The following is a 21,277-nucleotide window of genomic DNA, read 5'->3' on the forward strand; positions in this document are numbered from 1 at the left end:
TTTTTGGTTATATTTATAAGGGAAGAGAACTTGTATTTTTTAATAAAAAAAGGGGTGCGTAAGATTTCATAAATTTAATAATGTCATATGCATACGGTTTTCATCAAATCTTTCCCGAAATAGATATCAGAAATATTCAAACTTCTTGAATTAACAAGCGAACACTATTATGCCCAATGGCAACTTATGAAGTACGAAGCAGTTATTGCACATAGTACTACCAAATTTGTTTTGCCAACTTATCAAACTAATGATACCCCATTAGTAGGGTATATTTATCGACAGAATGTGCTTGTGCATGTGTCCGATACTTATAAGCATAAAAACTGATAACGAAATCAAAACGTCGAGCCAAACGATTTGGAAATACTTGGACAGCAGCAGCAGCAGCAGGAGATGTCCGTCCAATGGCCAATGGCAATGCCAACAACAATGGGCCGGAACGCAACAACAAAGGCCGTAGTCTTTCTGTCCGGCCGTAACATCTATGTAACGGCCATACAACAATATTATCATCGCAAATGGCAAGTTAGACAAACACATTGAGTGCCCATTTAATGGCCAACCTCCTCTCCTTCCAAGGACTCCAATGACTCCAGCTCTGGCAACCCAAAGCCAAGTCCCTTTTACCCAACTCAAGGCTAGACAGGGGGTGGCTGTGGGTGGGTGTGGGTGGCAGGGCATCATCAGAAGATGGTTATGGGTCTAGGCACATAATGACCAAGCTAAACAGCAAATGAACTTTTAAACGTATTGAATTGACGTTCCTCACAGAGCTGGAGGATCCCAGAATGAGGCGTCAAAAGCGCCGCTGGCCGTAGAAAAGCAGTATATATTGGGTCCTTCGGAGGGGGCATTAATGGGTTGCCATGGCCAGCTCTTAGATATAATGTCTACTGGCTATGGGCAAAGTGCGTGTGGAACGACAAAGGGAATAGCAAACATGGAGCTCAAATCGGGCAACACAGCAAGGCACAAAGGTGGTGCAAAGGAGTCCAAAGGATACAGCCACTACAGGGAAATAATGAAAAAGTATGGTCCATCGACGGACAGGCAGATTCCATGCACAGGCCAAACATATTTAGTGCTTCGACACTGGGTTTTCGAAACAGGTAAATTTAAAAGAAATATAAATCACAGTATTTTAAAACTTAAGCTTAAAAGTAAAAATTAATACACATATAGCTCAGCTTGGAAGTGTTTCAAAGACACAACTTTGAATTACCCTTAATATTACTTTAAACATTTTTTAGATTAAGAGCATATTTAAAGTATAAATTACCTTGAGCCCGATGAAAAATGCATATATACATATATGAATGCCATTAAATCGTTCCCAGCTGCGAATAAATTGGCGTTAGGGCCGTGATTTGCCATTGTGAGACCAAAAATCAAGCATCCGGCCAAAGATGCGGCAACAAATGAGATTTCGAGCAGCACCAGTCGACATTTGTCCATTGAATTGAAAAGAATGGAATCGTTTTTGTCAATTTATTATGGTCACGATCATTCGTCACCTCGTTCGCTCTATGGTCGAAAATAACAAAATAGCACATGACATGAAAACCCCACTATTTTTTATTTTTTTATTTTTTATTATTTTCCTCTTTAAGCGGCACTAACCTCTCGAATGGCAGGACGTGACTGGGCAGCTGGGGAAAGCGTTCGAGTTCGAGTTGCACAGTTGATTTAAACGATCCAGCGGCATGCAGATGAGTTTTTGATTTTCCATTTTCCAATTGTGTTTGCTCTCGTTGTTCGCTATTTTGTTTTTACGAGCTGACTAAATGGCAAGCCGACAAACTGACGAACTCGACGCTAAAAACGCCAGCAAATAGGCAGTGAACGAGAGGCGACAATAACAGACAGTGGCCCCAAAAAGTGGGCGGGGCCACGCATAATTTAACATTCGAAAGGGGGGCGGGGTGGGTGGGTGTGTGTGTAAGAGCTGGAGTGGTTGGGTGGCGTATTTTCGTCTGCCCTGTTTGTGTTTACATTTCGTCTTAAGCTGCGACAAGATGCCGCCATATATTTGTCACATGGACGCCACTTTTACGGCCAACAGGAGTGAGGGTTTTCCGGGGGATTGGGGCTGGGGCTGATGGGTCGGTTAGCCCCCGGGGGCATGCTGACATGGAGGGGGTGGTGGCAGGGGCGTGCAGAACAATCGACGAGTGGATATCACAAGCAGTGGCATAACAAGAGCACATGGCGAGCCAAAAGAGGAGTTGTGTGCAAATAACCTTAAGCCGGAAGCTCGTCAAGTGACTTTGCTGCCTTACTGCTGACGAAAAAAAAAAAGAATAAAAAGGAAGGAAAACCCCACTACAACAAGTACACTAACGAAAATATTGAAAGTTGGTAGGAAAAGCAGCTCAAGGGCACCTAAATATGTATAGGTTTATATGTATTTACAGATTTTGAGAAGTCGTCACATTTTAAGTTTAAACTAAATAAAAATGTTACATCCTTTACTTAAATCTTAGCAAAATTTTAAATATAAATTTATGGGTAATATTAATTTATTATCATTTATTATCAAATTTGCAGCATTCAATGTTTGCTGTGCATTCACAAACAAACGCTGCTCCATCATCAACGTATCCAAAGTATTTGCATTTTGTATTACTTAAGCATCAGCTTTGCCATTGTTGCCACTGGTCACAGGAGACATTTATAGCTAAACACACACATATAAAACTTGCCCCCCAATACACATACATATACGGTGGCATACATATAAAACTTGCCCCAGTCTTTCCGGCTTTTCCTACCAAGCTGCGTGCCTTATGTGCGACTCAAACGTTAAGTAATGGAATTATTCGTCAGCCCAACTATAGGGCACCCACTGTCGAGTCTGCCCCACCAGAAAATCAGCACCCGCTTCCATTTTCCCCTCCCCACCACCCGCGTTCGACAATCAAACTTGGCTTGGCAACAAATTTCGGACAGCGCTGAAGGAGGCGCGTGTAATTGCCAAGACAAACATTGTGTTAAGTGGACTCCCACACAAACAGAAGCGGTCCATACGCTGGGAAAACTGTAGCCAAGACAGCTGTGTGTGTCTGTGTGTGTTAGCTTTGGCTTTACAAGCCGGCCAAGTTTGACTTCTCCGCAGCTAGACTTGAAATGGCGGCCAGTACATGAATGTACTTCTTGCTTAAGACTTTTTTTTTTTGCTATTAAGCATTGTGTATTTTCGTTGCAACCAAGAGATATATATTTAATATGAAATACTTGATTTAAGTTTATTTGCTTTGATTTAAGATATTAAAATTATGATAAGACGAAAAAAAATGAACGTGTATAGTAACGGGTATAAAAGCAACAATCAATTCGCATTAACAGATAAAAATCTTAAATTTTCATTTCGCATTATCACAATTTGTGAAAAATTGAAAATGCCTTGAAAATTTGAATGCAAATTTGCAAAAATTGAAAAATCCCACAATTCCCAAACTTGAATGCAAATCGATTGGGATTTAAAAAACAAACTCAACGAGGTATGACATTCCATATTTGGATCATTATTTTTAATGTTTTGATCAAAATACCGATTATTTTTTTTAACAAAAAATCTGGGAAACCATTTTTCCAAAAAATGAAATATTTAAGAACGGTTTTTTGGGTATAGCTCGACTAAAATTGGCCACAAATCAAAAAGAATTACCATTTTATACCCCCTGTTACCAATACTAACCATTCCTATCACCTTTGAGAGGAATTTTGTAAAATAAATTTTTGTCCAAATTTTCACATTTTTTGTAAGGGGTACTTAGAAAATATGCAAAAATGTTTCCAATTTTAAAGTCAGCAGGAAAGATATACAGATGTTAAATTGGTTTATTTAATGCACAAATCAAATATTATGTAAATTGTGTGATTATTTTTAGCCAAGTTATGACCAAAGTTTGAAAAGCCCCATTCACTGCATAATTTAATCCTGTTTTAAATGTTCACTCCCAGTAACATGAAGGGTTTAAATAGTATAATTTCCCATCTGTACCCAGTTTCAGCTTCTCTTTCACCATATTAAAGTTATAAAACAGATATCGGCATGGAGCACATCATTTCCTCCAAGCAAAAAAATTCTAGGCTAACAGTGTATCTGTTTCTTGAGGATCATTTCCCAAAGGGTCACCCTGCGCACCAGAGGTATCCTGGCATGTCGGCGGATATCTAATAGCAGCACAAACATATCGCTGGTCAAGATGATGACGGAAATCACAACGAAGGGATTTATGTAAAGCGGCTTGATCTGGATTAAAACAATGGTTGCAGTGACTTATAACAATGGTGCAATACATATTGGAAATTAATATATTTTAAGGGCCTTTATACTCACGGATACCATGCCGTATATCACTAACATCCACGCTTGCAGCATTAAAAATTGTTTGAGGGCTCGTAAGCGCCCCGAATGTGCGCCCCTCAGAATCAAGAGACAGCTTGGCCGTCCCAACTGCGTCCCTCCCAAGGAAAGGTTCACGAAATCTATTAAATTGAATACCTGCGAATTTGATGTAATTAGATCATTACTTGCTGCGCAGCAAACTATAAATATATACTCACCACTCGAAGGATACCAAAGCTGAGGGTATAGAACAATATAATTGTATCGATATTTGCTGAGAATTTCCAGTTGCAGCGTGTTTCGCAATAAGATATGGGTATCTTTAGGTTGGTGTGCATAACGCCGCAAAACTGATCACTAATCTGCTCGAAGAAATTCATGGCGAAATTAGGTATATTTGTACAAATAAATTTTCGAAATCTATAAAAGATCTCAGGAAGAATGTATATTTATACTTATTTAAGTGTTTGACAGACTGAAAGGCAACGGATGAAAAACGAAAAAGATTAGGGCACTAATTCATGGCCAACTACTCCCGCTGGCTGTGCAAGGACAGGGACAAAAAGCTGGCACGACGAGATGTACAACGATGATGGTCGGCCGCCAGGAGCTTCACTCGCTGCTCCAAAATTTGTCAAAATTTTAAATCTTGGTAATCAGCACAAATCTTTTATAACTATTGTGACGTATAAATGGCATAATTAAATACTATTGTCCTTTCACTTATCCTTTAATAATATAATGAGTAAACAAAGGGGAGGGAATAAGACGCTTAATTTTATTAAGCTTTAAGATTATTTTTTTCACAAAAAAAACTGGAAAATTATTTCTTGCAAAAAACACAATTTTCAATATGACGTTTTTGGCTATAACTTGACTAAAAATGGTCACACAGCAAAAATAATTGCCATTTTATACTCCTTATAACCAATACTAACCACCCCTTTCACTTTTAAACGGATTCTGTAAAATTAATTTTTTGCCAAATTTTCGCATTTTCTGTAAGGGGTACCATCATCAAAATTTGTGAAAAATTAAAAAATCACAGAATTCCCAAACTTGAATGCAAATCGATTGTTATTTAAACAACGAACTCAGCGAGTTATGACATTCCTTATTTGGGTAATTATTTTCAAAGTTTTGATCAAAGTACCGATAATTTTTTTCACAAAAAATTTGGAAAACTATTTTTGGCAAAAAACGTAATTTTCAAGTTGGTTTTTTTGGCTATAACTTGACTAAAAATGGTCACACAGCAAAAATAATTACCATTTTATACTCCTTATAACCAATACTAACCACCCCTTTCTTTTTTAAACGGATCCTGTAAAATTAATTTTTGGACAAATTTTTGCATTTTTTGTAAGGGGTACCATCATCAAAATTTGCGAAAAATTCAAAAATCCCAGAATTTCCAAACTTGAATGCAGATCGATTGGGATTTAAACAACGAACTCAGCGAGGTATGACATTCCTTATTTGGGTCATTATTTTCAATGTTTTGATCAAAATACCGATAATTTTTTTCACAAAAAATCTGGAAAACTTTTTTCGGCAAAAAACCCAATTTTCAAGTTGGCTGTTTTGGCTATAACTTGTCTAAAAATGGTCACACAGCAAAAAGAAGTACCATTTTATACTCCTTATAACCAATACTAACCACCCCTTTCACTTTTAAACGGATTCTGTAAAATTATTTTTTTGCCAAATTTTTGCATTTTTTGTAAGGGGTACCATCATCAAAATTTGCGAAAAATTCAAAAATCCTAGAATTTCCAAACTTGAATGCAGATCGATTGGGATTTAAACAACGAACTCAGCGAGGTATGACATTCCTTATTTGGGTCATTATTTTCAATGTTTTGATCAAAATACCAATAATTTTTTTCACAAAAAATCTGGAAAACTTTTTTTGGCAAAAAACCCAATTTTCAAGTTGGCTCTTTTGGCTATAACTTGTCTAAAAATGGTCACACAGCAAAAAGAAGTACCATTTTATACTCCTTATAACCAATACTAACCACCCCTTTCACTTTTAAACGGATTCTGTAAAATTATTTTTTTGCCAAATTTTTGCATTTATTGTAAGGGGTACCATCATCAAAATTTGCGAAAAATTCAAAAATCCTAGAATTTCCAAACTTGAATGCAGATCGATTGGGATTTAAACAACGAACTCAGCGAGGTATGACATTCCTTATTTGGGTCATTATTTTCAATGTTTTGATCAAAATACCGATAATTTTTTTCACAAAAAATCTGGAAAACTTTTTTCGGCAAAAAACCCAATTTTCAAGTTGGCTGTTTTGGCTATAACTTGTCTAAAAATGGTCACACAGCAAAAAGAAGTACCATTTTATACTCCTTATAACCAATACTAACCACCCCTTTCACTTTTAAACGGATTCTGTAAAATTATTTTTTTGCCAAATTTTTGCATTTTTTGTAAGGGGTACCATCATCAAAATTTGCGAAAAATTCAAAAATCCTAGAATTTCCAAACTTGAATGCAGATCGATTGGGATTTAAACAAAGAACTCAGCGAGGTATGACATTCCTTATTTGGGTCATTATTTTCAATGTTTTGATCAAAATACCGATAATTTTTTTCACAAAAAATCTGGAAAACTTTTTTCGCAAAAAACCCAATTTTCAAGTTGGCTGTTTTGGCTATAACTTGTCTAAAAATGGTCACACAGCAAAAAGAAACCATTTTATACTCCTTATAACCAATACTAACCACCCCTTTTACTTTTAAACGGATCCTGTAAAATTAATTTTTTGCCAAATTTTTGCATTTTTTGTAAGGGGTACCATCATCAAAATTTGCGAAAAATTCAAAAATCCTAGAATTTCCAAACTTGAATGCAGATCGATTGGGATTTAAACAACGAACTCAGCGAGGTATGACATTCCTTATTTGGGTCATTATTTTCAATGTTTTGATCAAAATACCGATAATTTTTTTCACAAAAAATCTGGAAAACTTTTTTCGGCAAAAAACCCAATTTTCAAGTTGGCTGTTTTGGCTATAACTTGTCTAAAAATGGTCACACAGCAAAAAGAAGTACCATTTTATACTCCTTATAACCAATACTAACCACCCCTTTCACTTTTAACGGATTCTGTAAAATTAATTTTTTGCCAAATTTTTGCATTTTTTGTAAGGGGTACCATCATCAAAATTTGCGAAAAATTCAAAAATCCTAGAATTTCCAAACTTGAATGCAGATCGATTGGGATTTAAACAACGAACTCAGCGAGGTATGACATTCCTTATTTGGGTCATTATTTTCAATGTTTTGATCAAAATACCGATAATTTTTTTCACAAAAAATCTGGAAAACTTTTTTTGGCAAAAAACCCAATTTTCAAGTTGGCTGTTTTGGCTATAACTTGTCTAAAAATGGTCACACAGCAAAAATAAGTACCATTTTATACTCCTTATAACCAATACTAACCACCCCTTTCACTTTTAAACGGATTCTGTAAAATTATTTTTTTGCCAAATTTTTGCATTTTTTGTAAGGGGTACCATCATCAAAATTTGCGAAAAATCAAAAATCCAGAATTTCCAAACTTGAATGCAGATCGATTGGGATTTAAACAACGAACTCAGCGAGGTATGACATTCCTTATTTGGGTCATTATTTTCAATGTTTTGATCAAAATACCGATAATTTTTTTCACAAAAAATCTGGAAAACTTTTTCGGCAAAAAACCCAATTTTCAAGTTGGCTGTTTTGGCTATAACTTGTCTAAAAATGGTCACACAGCAAAAAGAAGTACCATTTTATACTCCTTATAACCAATACTAACCACCCCTTTCACTTTTAAACGGATTTGTAAAATTAATTTTTTGCCAAATTTTTGCATTTTTTGTAAGGGGTACCATCATCAAAATTTGCGAAAAATTCAAAAATCCTAGAATTTCCAAACTTGAATGCAGATCGATTGGGATTTAAACAACGAACTCAGCGAGGTATGACATTCCTTATTTGGGTCATTATTTTCAATGTTTTGATCAAAATACCGATAATTTTTTTCACAAAAAATCTGGAAAACTTTTTTCGGCAAAAAACCCAATTTTCAAGTTGGCTGTTTTGGCTATAACTTGTCTAAAAATGGTCACACAGCAAAAAGAAGTACCATTTTATACTCCTTATAACCAATACTAACCACCCCTTTCTTTTTTAAACGGATTCTGTAAAATTAATTTTTGGCCAAATTTTTGCATTTTTTGTAAGGGGTACCATCATCAAAATTTGCGAAAAATTCAAAAATCCTAGAATTTCCAAACTTGAATGCAGATCGATTGGGATTTAAACAACGAACTCAGCGAGGTATGACATTCCTTATTTGGGTCATTATTTTCAATGTTTTGATCAAAATACCGATAATTTTTTTCACAAAAAATCTGGAAAACTTTTTTCGGCAAAAAACCCAATTTTCAAGTTGGCTGTTTTGGCTATAACTTGTCTAAAAATGGTCACACAGCAAAAAGAAGTACCATTTTATACTCCTTATAACCAATACTAACCACCCCTTTCACTTTTAAAGGATTCTGTAAAATTATTTTTTTGCCAAATTTTTGCATTTTTTGTAAGGGGTACCATCATCAAAATTTGCGAAAAATTCAAAAATCCTAGAATTTCCAAACTTGAATGCAGATCGATTGGGATTTAAACAACGAACTCAGCGAGGTATGACATTCCTTATTTGGGTCATTATTTTCAATGTTTTGATCAAAATACCGATAATTTTTTTCACAAAAAATCTGGAAAACTTTTTTTGGCAAAAAACCCAATTTTCAAGTTGGCTGTTTTGGCTATAACTTGTCTAAAAATGGTCACACAGCAAAAAGAAGTACCATTTTATACTCCTTATAACCAATACTAACCACCCCTTTCACTTTTAAACGGATTCTGTAAAATTAATTTTTTGCCAAATTTTTGCATTTTTTGTAAGGGGTACCATCATCAAAATTTGCGAAAAATTCAAAAATCCTAGAATTTCCAAACTTGAATGCAGATCGATTGGGATTTAAACAACGAACTCAGCGAGGTATGACATTCCTTATTTGGGTCATTATTTTCAATGTTTTGATCAAAATACCGATAATTTTTTTCACAAAAAATCTGGAAAACTTTTTTCGGCAAAAAACCCAATTTTCAAGTTGGCTGTTTTGGCTATAACTTGTCTAAAAATGGTCACACAGCAAAAAGAAGTACCATTTTATACTCCTTATAACCAATACTAACCACCCCTTTCACTTTTAAACGGATTCTGTAAAATTAATTTTTTGCCAAATTTTTGCATTTTTTGTAAGGGGTACCATCATCAAAATTTGCGAAAAATTCAAAAATCCTAGAATTTCCAAACTTGAATGCAGATCGATTGGGATTTAAACAACGAACTCAGCGAGGTATGACATTCCTTATTTGGGTCATTATTTTCAATGTTTTGATCAAAATACCGATAATTTTTTTCACAAAAAATCTGGAAAACTTTTTTCGGCAAAAAACCCAATTTTCAAGTTGGCTGTTTTGGCTATAACTTGTCTAAAAATGGTCACACAGCAAAAAGAAGTACCATTTTATACTCCTTATAACCAATACTAACCACCCCTTTCACTTTTAAACGGATTCTGTAAAATTAATTTTTTGGCAATTTTTGCATTTTTTGTAAGGGGTACCATCATCAAAATTTGCGAAAAATTCAAAAATCCTAGAATTTCCAAACTTGAATGCAGATCGATTGGGATTTAAACAACGAACTCAGCGAGGTATGACATTCCTTATTTGGGTCATTATTTTCAATGTTTTGATCAAAATACCGATAATTTTTTTCACAAAAAATCTGGAAAACTTTTTTCGGCAAAAAACCCAATTTTCAAGTTGGCTGTTTTGGCTATAACTTGTCTAAAAATGGTCACACAGCAAAAAGAAGTACCATTTTATACTCCTTATAACCAATACTAACCACCCCTTTCACTTTTAAACGGATTCTGTAAAATTAATTTTTTGCAAAATTTTTGCATTTTTTGTAAGGGGTACCATCATCAAAATTTGCGAAAAATTCAAAAATCCTAGAATTTCCAAACTTGAATGCAGATCGATTGGGATTTAAACAACGAACTCAGCGAGGTATGACATTCCTTATTTGGGTCATTATTTTCAATGTTTTGATCAAAATACCGATAATTTTTTTCACAAAAAATCTGGAAAACTTTTTTCGGCAAAAAACCCAATTTTCAAGTTGGCTGTTTTGGCTATAACTTGTCTAAAAATGGTCACACAGCAAAAAGAAGTACCATTTTATACTCCTTATAACCAATACTAACCACCCCTTTCACTTTTAAACGGATTCTGTAAAATTAATTTTTTGCCAAATTTTTGCATTTTTTGTAAGGGGTACCATCATCAAAATTTGCGAAAAATTCAAAAATCCTAGAATTTCCAAACTTGAATGCAGATCGATTGGGATTTAAACAACGAACTCAGCGAGGTATGACATTCCTTATTTGGGTCATTATTTTCAATGTTTTGATCAAAATACCGATAATTTTTTTCACAAAAAATCTGGAAAACTTTTTTCGGCAAAAAACCCAATTTTCAAGTTGGCTGTTTTGGCTATAACTTGTCTAAAAATGGTCACACAGCAAAAAGAAGTACCATTTTATACTCCTTATAACCAATACTAACCACCCCTTTCACTTTTAAACGGATTCTGTAAAATTAATTTTTTGTCAAATTTTTGCATTTTTTGTAAGGGGTACCATCATCAAAATTTGCGAAAAAATCAAAAATCCTAGAATTTCCAAACTTGAATGCAGATCGATTGGGATTTAAACAACGAACTCAGCGAGGTATGACATTCCTTATTTGGGTCATTATTTTCAATGTTTTGATCAAAATACCGATAATTTTTTTCACAAAAAATCTGGAAAACTTTTTTCGGCAAAAAACCCAATTTTCAAGTTGGCTGTTTTGGCTATAACTTGTCTAAAAATGGTCACACAGCAAAAAGAAGTACCATTTTATACTCCTTATAACCAATACTAACCACCCCTTTCACTTTTAAACGGATTCTGTAAAATTATTTTTTTGCCAAATTTTTGCATTTTTTGTAAGGGGTACCATCATCAAAATTTGCGAAAAATTCAAAAATCCTAGAATTTCCAAACTTGAATGCAGATCGATTGGGATTTAAACAACGAACTCAGCGAGGTATGACATTCCTTATTTGGGTCATTATTTTCAATGTTTTGATCAAAATACCAATAATTTTTTTCACAAAAAATCTGGAAAACTTTTTTTGGCAAAAAACCCAATTTTCAAGTTGGCTCTTTTGGCTATAACTTGTCTAAAAATGGTCACACAGCAAAAAGAAGTACCATTTTATACTCCTTATAACCAATACTAACCACCCCTTTCACTTTTAAACGGATTCTGTAAAATTATTTTTTTGCCAAATTTTTGCATTTATTGTAAGGGGTACCATCATCAAAATTTGCGAAAAATTCAAAAATCCTAGAATTTCCAAACTTGAATGCAGATCGATTGGGATTTAAACAACGAACTCAGCGAGGTATGACATTCCTTATTTGGGTCATTATTTTCAATGTTTTGATCAAAATACCGATAATTTTTTTCACAAAAAATCTGGAAAACTTTTTTCGGCAAAAAACCCAATTTTCAAGTTGGCTGTATTGGCTATAACTTGTCTAAAAATGGTCACACAGCAAAAATAAGTACCATTTTATACTCCTTATAACCAATACTAACCACCCCTTTCACTTTTAAACGGATTCTGTAAAATTATTTTTTTGCCAAATTTTTGCATTTTTTGTAAGGGGTACCATCATCAAAATTTGCGAAAAATTCAAAAATCCTAGAATTTCCAAACTTGAATGCAGATCGATTGGGATTTAAACAACGAACTCAGCGAGGTATGACATTCCTTATTTGGGTCATTATTTTCAATGTTTTGATCAAAATACCGATAATTTTTTTCACAAAAAATCTGGAAAACTTTTTTCGGCAAAAAACCCAATTTTCAAGTTGGCTGTTTTGGCTATAACTTGTCTAAAAATGGTCACACAGCAAAAAGAAGTACCATTTTATACTCCTTATAACCAATACTAACCACCCCTTTCACTTTTAAACGGATTCTGTAAAATTAATTTTTTGCCAAATTTTTGCATTTTTTGTAAGGGGTACCATCATCAAAATTTGCGAAAAATTCAAAAATCCTAGAATTTCCAAACTTGAATGCAGATCGATTGGGATTTAAACAAAGAACTCAGCGAGGTATGACATTCCTTATTTGGGTCATTATTTTCAATGTTTTTATCAAAATACCGATAATTTTTTTCACAAAAAATCTGGAAAACTTTTTTCGGCAAAAAACCCAGTTTTCAAGTTGGCTGTTTTGGCTATAACTTGTCTAAAAATGGTCACACAGCAAAAAGAAGTACCATTTTATACTCCTTATAACCAATACTAACCACCCCTTTCACTTTTAAACGGATCCTGTAAAATTAATTTTTTGCCAAATTTTTGCATTTTTTGTAAGGGGTACCATCATCAAAATTTGCGAAAAAATCAAAAATCCTAGAATTTCCAAACTTGAATGCAGATCGATTGGGATTGAAACAACGAACTCAGCGAGGTATGACATTCCTTATTTGGGTCATTATTTTCAATGTTTTGATCAAAATACCGATAATTTTTTTCACAAAAAATCTGGAAAACTTTTTTCGGCAAAAAACCCAATTTTCAAGTTTGCTGTTTTGGCTATAACTTGTCTAAAAATGGTCACACAGCAAAAAGAAGTACCATTTTATACTCCTTATAACCAATACTAACCACCCCTTTCACTTTTAAACGGATTCTGTAAAATTATTTTTTTGCCAAATTTTTGCATTTTTTGTAAGGGGTACCATCATCAAAATTTGCGAAAAATTCAAAAATCCTAGAATTTCCAAACTTGAATGCAGATCGATTGGGATTTAAACAACGAACTCAGCGAGGTATGACATTCCTTATTTGGGTCATTATTTTCAATGTTTTGATCAAAATACCAATAATTTTTTTCACAAAAAATCTGGAAAACTTTTTTTGGCAAAAAACCCAATTTTCAAGTTGGCTCTTTTGGCTATAACTTGTCTAAAAATGGTCACACAGCAAAAAGAAGTACCATTTTATACTCCTTATAACCAATACTAACCACCCCTTTCACTTTTAAACGGATTCTGTAAAAATTTTTTTTTGCCAAATTTTTGCATTTATTGTAAGGGGTACCATCATCAAAATTTGCGAAAAATTCAAAAATCCTAGAATTTCCAAACTTGAATGCAGATCGATTGGGATTTAAACAACGAACTCAGCGAGGTATGACATTCCTTATTTGGGTCATTATTTTCAATGTTTTGATCAAAATACCGATAATTTTTTTCACAAAAAATCTGGAAAACTTTTTTCGGCAAAAAACCCAATTTTCAAGTTGGCTGTATTGGCTATAACTTGTCTAAAAATGGTCACACAGCAAAAATAAGTACCATTTTATACTCCTTATAACCAATACTAACCACCCCTTTCACTTTTAAACGGATTCTGTAAAATTATTTTTTTGCCAAATTTTTGCATTTTTTGTAAGGGGTACCATCATCAAAATTTGCGAAAAATTCAAAAATCCTAGAATTTCCAAACTTGAATGCAGATCGATTGGGATTTAAACAACGAACTCAGCGAGGTATGACATTCCTTATTTGGGTCATTATTTTCAATGTTTTGATCAAAATACCGATAATTTTTTTCACAAAAAATCTGGAAAACTTTTTTCGGCAAAAAACCCAATTTTCAAGTTGGCTGTTTTGGCTATAACTTGTCTAAAAATGGTCACACAGCAAAAAGAAGTACCATTTTATACTCCTTATAACCAATACTAACCAACCCTTTCACTTTTAAACGGATTCTGTAAAATTATTTTTTTGCCAAATTTATGCATTTTTTGTAAGGGGTACCATCATCAAAATTTGCGAAAAATTCAAAAATCCTAGAATTTCCAAACTTGAATGCAGATCGATTGGGATTTAAACAACGAACTCAGCGAGGTATGACATTCCTTATTTGGGTCATTATTTTCAATGTTTTGATCAAAATACCGATAATTTTTTTCACAAAAAATCTGGAAAACTTTTTTCGGCAAAAAACCCAATTTTCAAGTTGGCTGTTTTGGCTATAACTTGTCTAAAAATGGTCACACAGCAAAAATAAGTACCATTTTATACTCCTTATAACCAATACTAACCACCCCTTTCTTTTTTAAACGGATCCTGTAAAATTAATTTTTTGCCAAATTTTTGCATTTTTTGTAAGGGGTACCATCATCAAAATTTGCGAAATATTGAAAATTCCCAAACTTGAATGCAAATCGATTGGTGTTTAAACAACGAACACAGCGAGGATTGACATTCCATATTTGGATAATTATTTTTAATGTTTTGATCAAAATACCGATTATTTTTTTAACAAAAAATCTGGGAAACCATTTTTCCAAAAAATGAAATATTTAAGAACGGTTTTTTGGGTATAGCTCGACTAAAATTGGCCACAAATCAAAAAGAATTACCATTTTATACCCCCTGTTACCAATACTAACCAGGAACCAGGAACCAATACTAACCAGAATGGTCACCTTTGAGAGGAATTTTGTAAAATAAATTTTTGTCCAAATTTTCACATTTTTTGTAAGGGGAACTTAGAAAATATGCAAAAATGTTTCCAATTTTAAAGTCAGCAGGAAAGATATACAGATGTTAAATTGGTTTATTTAATGCACAAATCAAATATTATGTAAATTGTGTGATTATTTTTAGCCAAGTTATGACCAAAGTTTGAAAAGCCCCATTCACTGCATAATTTAATCCTGTTTTAAATGTTCACTCCCAGTAACATGAAGGGTTTAAATAGTATAATTTCCCATCTGTACCCAGTTTCAGCTTCTCTTTCACCATATTAAAGTTATAAAACAGATATCGGCATGGAGCACATCATTTCCTCCAAGCAAACAAATTCTAGGCTAACAGTGTATCTGTTTCTTGAGGATCCACTGCACGTAAAAAACACAGCACAAGTTAAGCATCAATTCCCAAAGGGTCACCCTGCGCACCAGAGGTATCCTGGCATGTCGGCGGATATCTAATAGCAGCACAAACATATCGCTGGTCAAGATGATGACGGAAATCACAACGAAGGGATTTATGTAAAGCGGCTTGATCTGGATTAAAACAATGGTTGCAGTGACTTATAACAATGGTGCAATACATATTGGAAATTAATATATTTTAAGGGCCTTTATACTCACGGATACCATGCCGTATATCACTAACTTGCAGCATTAAAAATTGTTTGAGGGCTCGTAAGCGCCCCGAATGTGCGCCCCTCAGAATCAAGAGACAGCTTGGCCGTCCCAACTGCGTCCCTCCCAAGGAAAGGTTCACGAAATCTATTAAATTGAATACCTGCGAATTTGATGTAATTAGATCATTACTTGCTGCGCAGCAAACTATAAATATATACTCACCACTCGAAGGATACCAAAGCTGAGGGTATAGAACAATATAATTGTATCGATATTTGCTGAGAATTTCCAGTTGCAGCGTGTTTCGCAATAAGATATGGGAATCTTTAGGTTGGTGTGCATAACGCCGCAAAACTGATCACTAATCTGCTCGAAGAAATTCATGGCGAAATTAGGTATATTTGTACAAATAAATTTTCGAAATCTATAAAAGATCTCAGGAAGAATGTATATTTATACTTATTTAAGTGTTTGACAAACTGAAAGGCAACGAATGAAAAACTAAAAAGATTAGGGCACTAATTCATGGCCAACTACTCCCGCTGGCTGTGCAAGGACAGGGACAAAAAGCTGGCACGACGAGATGTACAACGATGATGGTCGGCCGCCAGGAGCTTCACTCGCAACCATAAAATTTGAAATCTTGGTAATCAGCTAAAATCTGTTATAGCTAGTGCGACGTTTAAATAGCATAATTGTATACCATTTAATAATATCATAAAATCCTTAAATAATATAATGAGTCACCAAAGGGGAAGGAGTAAACCGCTCAAGACAACCTTAAACAGAGCTCCCCGTTTTGGGTAGTTCCACTTGCACTTCTTTGTCCATTTTGTTCTATTTATTCTAAGATTTGTTTCCTTTGTATTCAATTACTCGTTTATTATTCTCTAGTCGGCCTGCTTAATTTCCTTCACTCCACATTATTTTACTGGCCCATCTTTAACGCTTTTACCCTTTTTCCTGCCTACTTATTTTAATTTAACCTTCACTTCTCGCAGCGGGCTGAGGACATTTCACAAGCCGCTCACCATTGGTGTGGGGTGGAAAATTGGAATACGGTCAAAGTGTTAAGCCATTGTCGCCGTTGTTGGCATCTGCTCCATGTGCCACGCCTCGTGCCCACGCAACTTTTTCGCCTCTGCACAATGTATGTAAAGGGTGGGCGGAAAGGGGTGGTAAATTTGGGGAAAAGACCAGATGACGACGAGGGCAAAGAAATTTGCAATTAATCACAATTAAAAACGGCCTGAAATTTCTTCTTCTTTTTTATACCGCCATGTATACCTTTAACTCATGTACATATATACATGGCTATTTTATATATGTATTACACTCTTTTGCACCCTTTGTCCACGTCATCCGCATTTAATTATGGAAATGTTAATTTGCTTAGCACTTCAGAGCAGCGACCCCCAGTTACCCATTATTTCCCGCCGCTTTTTCACAGTTTTTCTGAAACGCGTTTTCCCCTCTTTCCGTCGCTGAACTGGCTCCACCTGGCGGTGGCGAGTCATCGCAAATGTTCATGTTTAGTTTTTTTTGCCATCGCGCCATTAATTTTCAATTAACACTATGCCAGAAGCAGACGACGCGGACAACGACAATGATTATGGCAAATGGCTGGCGGATTATGGGTGGCGGTGGGCAAGTGGTGCTCCTTTGCAAGTGGAGTCGACACCGTCTGGGTCACCGTTAGTCAATGGCACAATGCCCTAATCAGGGCGTAAGTATTGATCCAAGTGCAAAGCTGCCGACGGCGCGTCAAAATGATACCCTGGAAAATGAGGTGCTGAGGTGCTAACCTCCTTTCAGAAATTAAATGATTCGAGAACTTGCCAGATATAGTATATTATATTATTTAACTGCATTATTTAATATTTGATAATGAACTTCAATTAACAGGATTGCAATGAAATAAATGTTGAAACCTCTACCAAATGAACTTTTTAAAAGTAATGGGCATCTGCTAGCCTCATACTCTTCCTGAGCCATGTTATTTCTTATTTATTGCCTCGTTCGTGCTTTCATTGGCACCCAACTTAACCTGGGCCAACCCAAGTGGTCCTGGCCCAATCCCCAACTAAACCGAAACCAAAACCAGCCCCAACTCCCTGTCCACCTGTAGTTCATTTCATTTACCGCTTGTCCCTAACAAAGTTCAATCCTTTGTTGTTAACCCAGCCCAAGCACCCCCCTATTTTTCCTTTGGCCCTCTTTTGGGGGCGCCCCTGTCGTTTGTGCTTACGCCATTAACTTAAAGTGCCATTGGCTCCAAGATCGGTGGTGGGGAAAAAGAGGGCAGCAGGAGGAGCATCAGAGCATCAGAGCATCAGAGCATCTGGCCATCTGCGTAGTCTGGGAGCACTTAACTTAAGCGCTCTAATTGTATTAAAAGCGTGTCCTTTCCCGCCTACGGCTGACCCTCGCCCTCTCTTCCCCTCCCTCTCACCATATATCCCGCCATATCCTTAACCATTTTTCCTTCTGGGCGGACAGAGCAATGCCACATAGTTGACGTTGACGTAATGTCTCGTCTCGGCTCGCCTCGTCTCGTTTTTGGCCTGGCCAGCATCTCGTTTTTCCCCGGCTAATTCGGCTAAGTGATTTTCATGAGTGCGTGCCAGGGCTGCTAGCCCGGTTTTATCTGACTTATGGTTTAATTAGGGTCAGGCGAAAGGGGTTCTCTATGCCTCACCGGCATTGCAATTAGTTCCGATAAACCCGAACAAGGCGAAAACTTATTTGTGGAGCTGCATGCGTTTGCATATGTACAGAGAAAAGAACTGTGATAAAGAAATATATTATTGCAATAGGTGCATTTGAGTTTTAAATAAATTAGTTCTATATCACATCATTATTATACTATTATATATTTACATACATTTTAATTGTTAGTTTTATAACTACTCATGTTACCAAAAATACTGTTGAATTTGCCAAATCTTTCTTGTTAAAATCTCTGACCAATTTCGTCGACTTTTCTCGCAGTGCAGCATCCGTTTGTGGCTTTGTAACAATCTTTCCGTTCGCAATGCGCTCCGGTTCACCTTTTCGGCCCACTTTGTCAGCTTCTTCCCGCCCGCTTCACCACTTGACCTCCTTCTTGGTTGCTTATTTTTGGCTTGAAAACGCAAATAACTTGCAATTTCTGGTCGGGTCTTCCACACACCATGCCACACTCTACACAGCACACACACCGCACACACACCGCGCCGGCGACATTCCATGGCTTTCGCATGGCTGGAATCCGGGTAAATGTTAATTAAGCATCATTTACGCATTCAGGCCGCCATAATTTGCAGCGACAATGACACTGACAGCGCCACAATGTTGCGACAACTTTGACAAGCCCGCCAGCCAGGACACAGAAACGGAGTCTTGGAGTCCTGGAGACACGGAGACACAGAGCCCGACCCTTTACCCCATTTACACATTTACCACACTGTCACTCGGCACGCAGTCAAATTTAATGTAACATAAAAGGTTTTCCATTTTATTCACCATCCTACTTAATGTATATCTGGGACGTAATGGTTCCATTAGGACAACCGCAAATGTTCCACGACATTGTCTGGAGGTCTGGGGAAAAGAAATCGTTCAATAAGCAGATATCTAAATGAAACGATTGACTTCGCTGTAAGATTGTTAGGACTACGTGGCGTATGACAAATGTTCAAAGCGCAGTGTTTCTCACATTACGTATACGCGGTGTATACCTGTCCAATGGCTAACATTTGGGGTAGCTTATAGATATTTTTATAAATGTATTATTGCATAAACCTGGGTACCTCGGCTCTAGAGTGGCATAGCCTTATCTATGTCCTGGTCCTGGACGCGATTCCCCTTTTGTCCGAGTCCCGGTGCCACACCATCTGCTGTTGGTGTCCCACTGTCCAAGCGTCCAATGGTCGCTTATCTTTCCCAGACAATGGACAATGTGGCCGTGGATTAGCTCAGCCAAACGGTTATTTAGCGGCGTCCAGAGCGAGGATTGTCTTCACCATCCACCTCCTGCTCCTTTCAAGGACTCCGCCAAATTGTGGCCACAAAGCGGCCGGTGAAGTGCGCCCAACAGCTGGCCAACAAAATTCAGAGACGGCCAACAATACATCCAACAATATCCAACAATGCCAACGTCCAACGACCAACACAAAAAAGCAACAAATCGCCAACTGTAGAAACAAAATAATAATAAAGACAAGCAGCAACGTGGAATGGCGGAGCACAAAACCGAAATAGCAAATAAAATTGCACAGCAAGGATGAAAATGAAACGAGTGCAGGAAAGGAAGAAGAAGACAGAGAAAGAAGCTGGGGAGTCCTGCAGAAGAATTACGTTAAAAGCCAAGAATAACGATGGTACGAAGAAATTCGGTGGAACAACACGTGAATTACCCTAAGGGAAAATAAAATAAAATAACTAATAATTATTAACTTGGAGTATTGCATTTTTTAATTAAGTTGTTGGATGCACAGGCATTGTGTACATATATGTATGTGCTTTACAGTCATTGCAATCAAAATGTAAACACTTACTTTTAATTCTATTAGAGAATTGATATTACTAATGGTCTAGTTAGTCTATCCAATGGTAATTTGTAAGTGTTATAACTGTACACTATTTAAATTTCCTTGTTTTATGAATATGTTTATACTTTTGCATTGCTTTTAAACATTTAAAAATACACTGCAAATACTATGCTTTTAGAAAATATGTGTATTATATTTAATTAAACTAATGTTAAAACAGTTAAAACCGAAAATGACACCACTCGATATTACAGGGTATCGCCGATAGAGTAAGAGGGCAAGTTAGGGTCGCAAGTCGCGCACACATTTCTCACACCAAATGCAAATAAAACGACGCCTTGGAATTGAAATAGAAATAGAAAATTGCCAAACAAAAATGGCAGCATAAACTTTTGCTGTTTGCCACTTCCGTACGTCATTCGTTCTGCTTTCACCTCCTTTCTCCGTAGGTCGTAACTCTCACGCACACACAAACACAGAACATAAGAAAGGAGAAAGCGAATAAGACACAGTGGCACATATACGCACAAAAGTCTGCTGCTTGTCGACATTTTGGTAATAAATTGAGTTTTATGGCAGTCATATTATTCTTTATTAGTGGGTAAGAATTGTTGCCTTTTGTTGGCTTTTGTTGCCGAAACGATGTCTCAACCAGGCCAAAATCCTTGCCATCCCGAGCATCCCTAGCATGCCGAGCATCTTGAATCCTTAACCCACAATGGCCAGATATCACTGGTTCGCCTACGAAGTGCCTGCTCTGTGTGGCTTAATTAATTTGGCAGTGTTTTGGGACTTGGTTGTCAATGGATTGGACGGAATTCCCAGAAGCCCTCGACCGAATCAATCAACGACAACGCCACGGCCCTCGTATATTTACTCTTTCATTTCCCAGGAACGTGGCTGGTAAATCAAAAACTCTCATCCAAAATTCGTTACTTGGCGTTAAATTAGTATCGGCTTTCGAACTTCGCGGGCATACTAATCAGGTCCAAGGCGTCCGCCCAAAATGGGATAATCCGTCAAT

At 36.1% G+C, this 21,277-nt stretch overlaps 1 protein-coding gene and 1 pseudogene across 2 annotated transcripts; both read right to left on the bottom strand.

Annotated features, from left to right (window-relative positions):
* Window positions 1-3,825: 3,825 nt before the first annotated feature.
* On the bottom strand, window positions 3,826-4,872 carry LOC117148376. Of its 2 annotated transcripts, XM_033315733.1 has the most exons (4): window positions 4,810-4,872; window positions 4,573-4,716; window positions 4,346-4,510; window positions 3,826-4,258 (listed from the first exon to the last, which is right to left on the bottom strand). In XM_033315733.1, the coding sequence occupies exons 2-4, from the start codon at window positions 4,690-4,692 to the stop codon at window positions 4,097-4,099; spliced, it is 447 nt and encodes a 148-aa protein (XP_033171624.1). In that variant the 5' UTR covers window positions 4,693-4,716; window positions 4,810-4,872; the 3' UTR covers window positions 3,826-4,096. The 2 variants fall into 2 exon arrangements, with proteins under 2 accessions (XP_033171624.1, XP_033171623.1); XM_033315732.1 differs by having other exon boundaries at window positions 4,573-4,834.
* A 10,296-nt stretch (window positions 4,873-15,168) lies between these two features.
* Window positions 15,169-16,200, bottom strand: LOC117148373 (annotated as a pseudogene).
* Window positions 16,201-21,277: the final 5,077 nt, after the last annotated feature.

The sequence above is a fragment of the Drosophila mauritiana genome, chromosome X (assembly GCF_004382145.1).
Source record: "Drosophila mauritiana strain mau12 chromosome X, ASM438214v1, whole genome shotgun sequence".
Classification (NCBI taxonomy): domain Eukaryota; kingdom Metazoa; phylum Arthropoda; class Insecta; order Diptera; family Drosophilidae; genus Drosophila; species Drosophila mauritiana.

Bases quoted from the DNA above. Each gene is read 5' to 3' on its own strand.
- LOC117148376 (XM_033315732.1), bottom strand. From the start codon at position 4,734: ATGAATTTCTTCGAGCAGATTAGTGATCAGTTTTGCGGCGTTATGCAC. The intron at 4,511-4,572 runs GTGAGTATATAT...TCAAATTCGCAG, and splicing joins GCTTTGGTATCCTTCGAGTG to GTATTCAATTTAATAGATTT. The intron at 4,259-4,345 runs GTGAGTATAAAG...GTTTTAATCCAG, and splicing joins TGATATACGGCATGGTATCC to ATCAAGCCGCTTTACATAAA.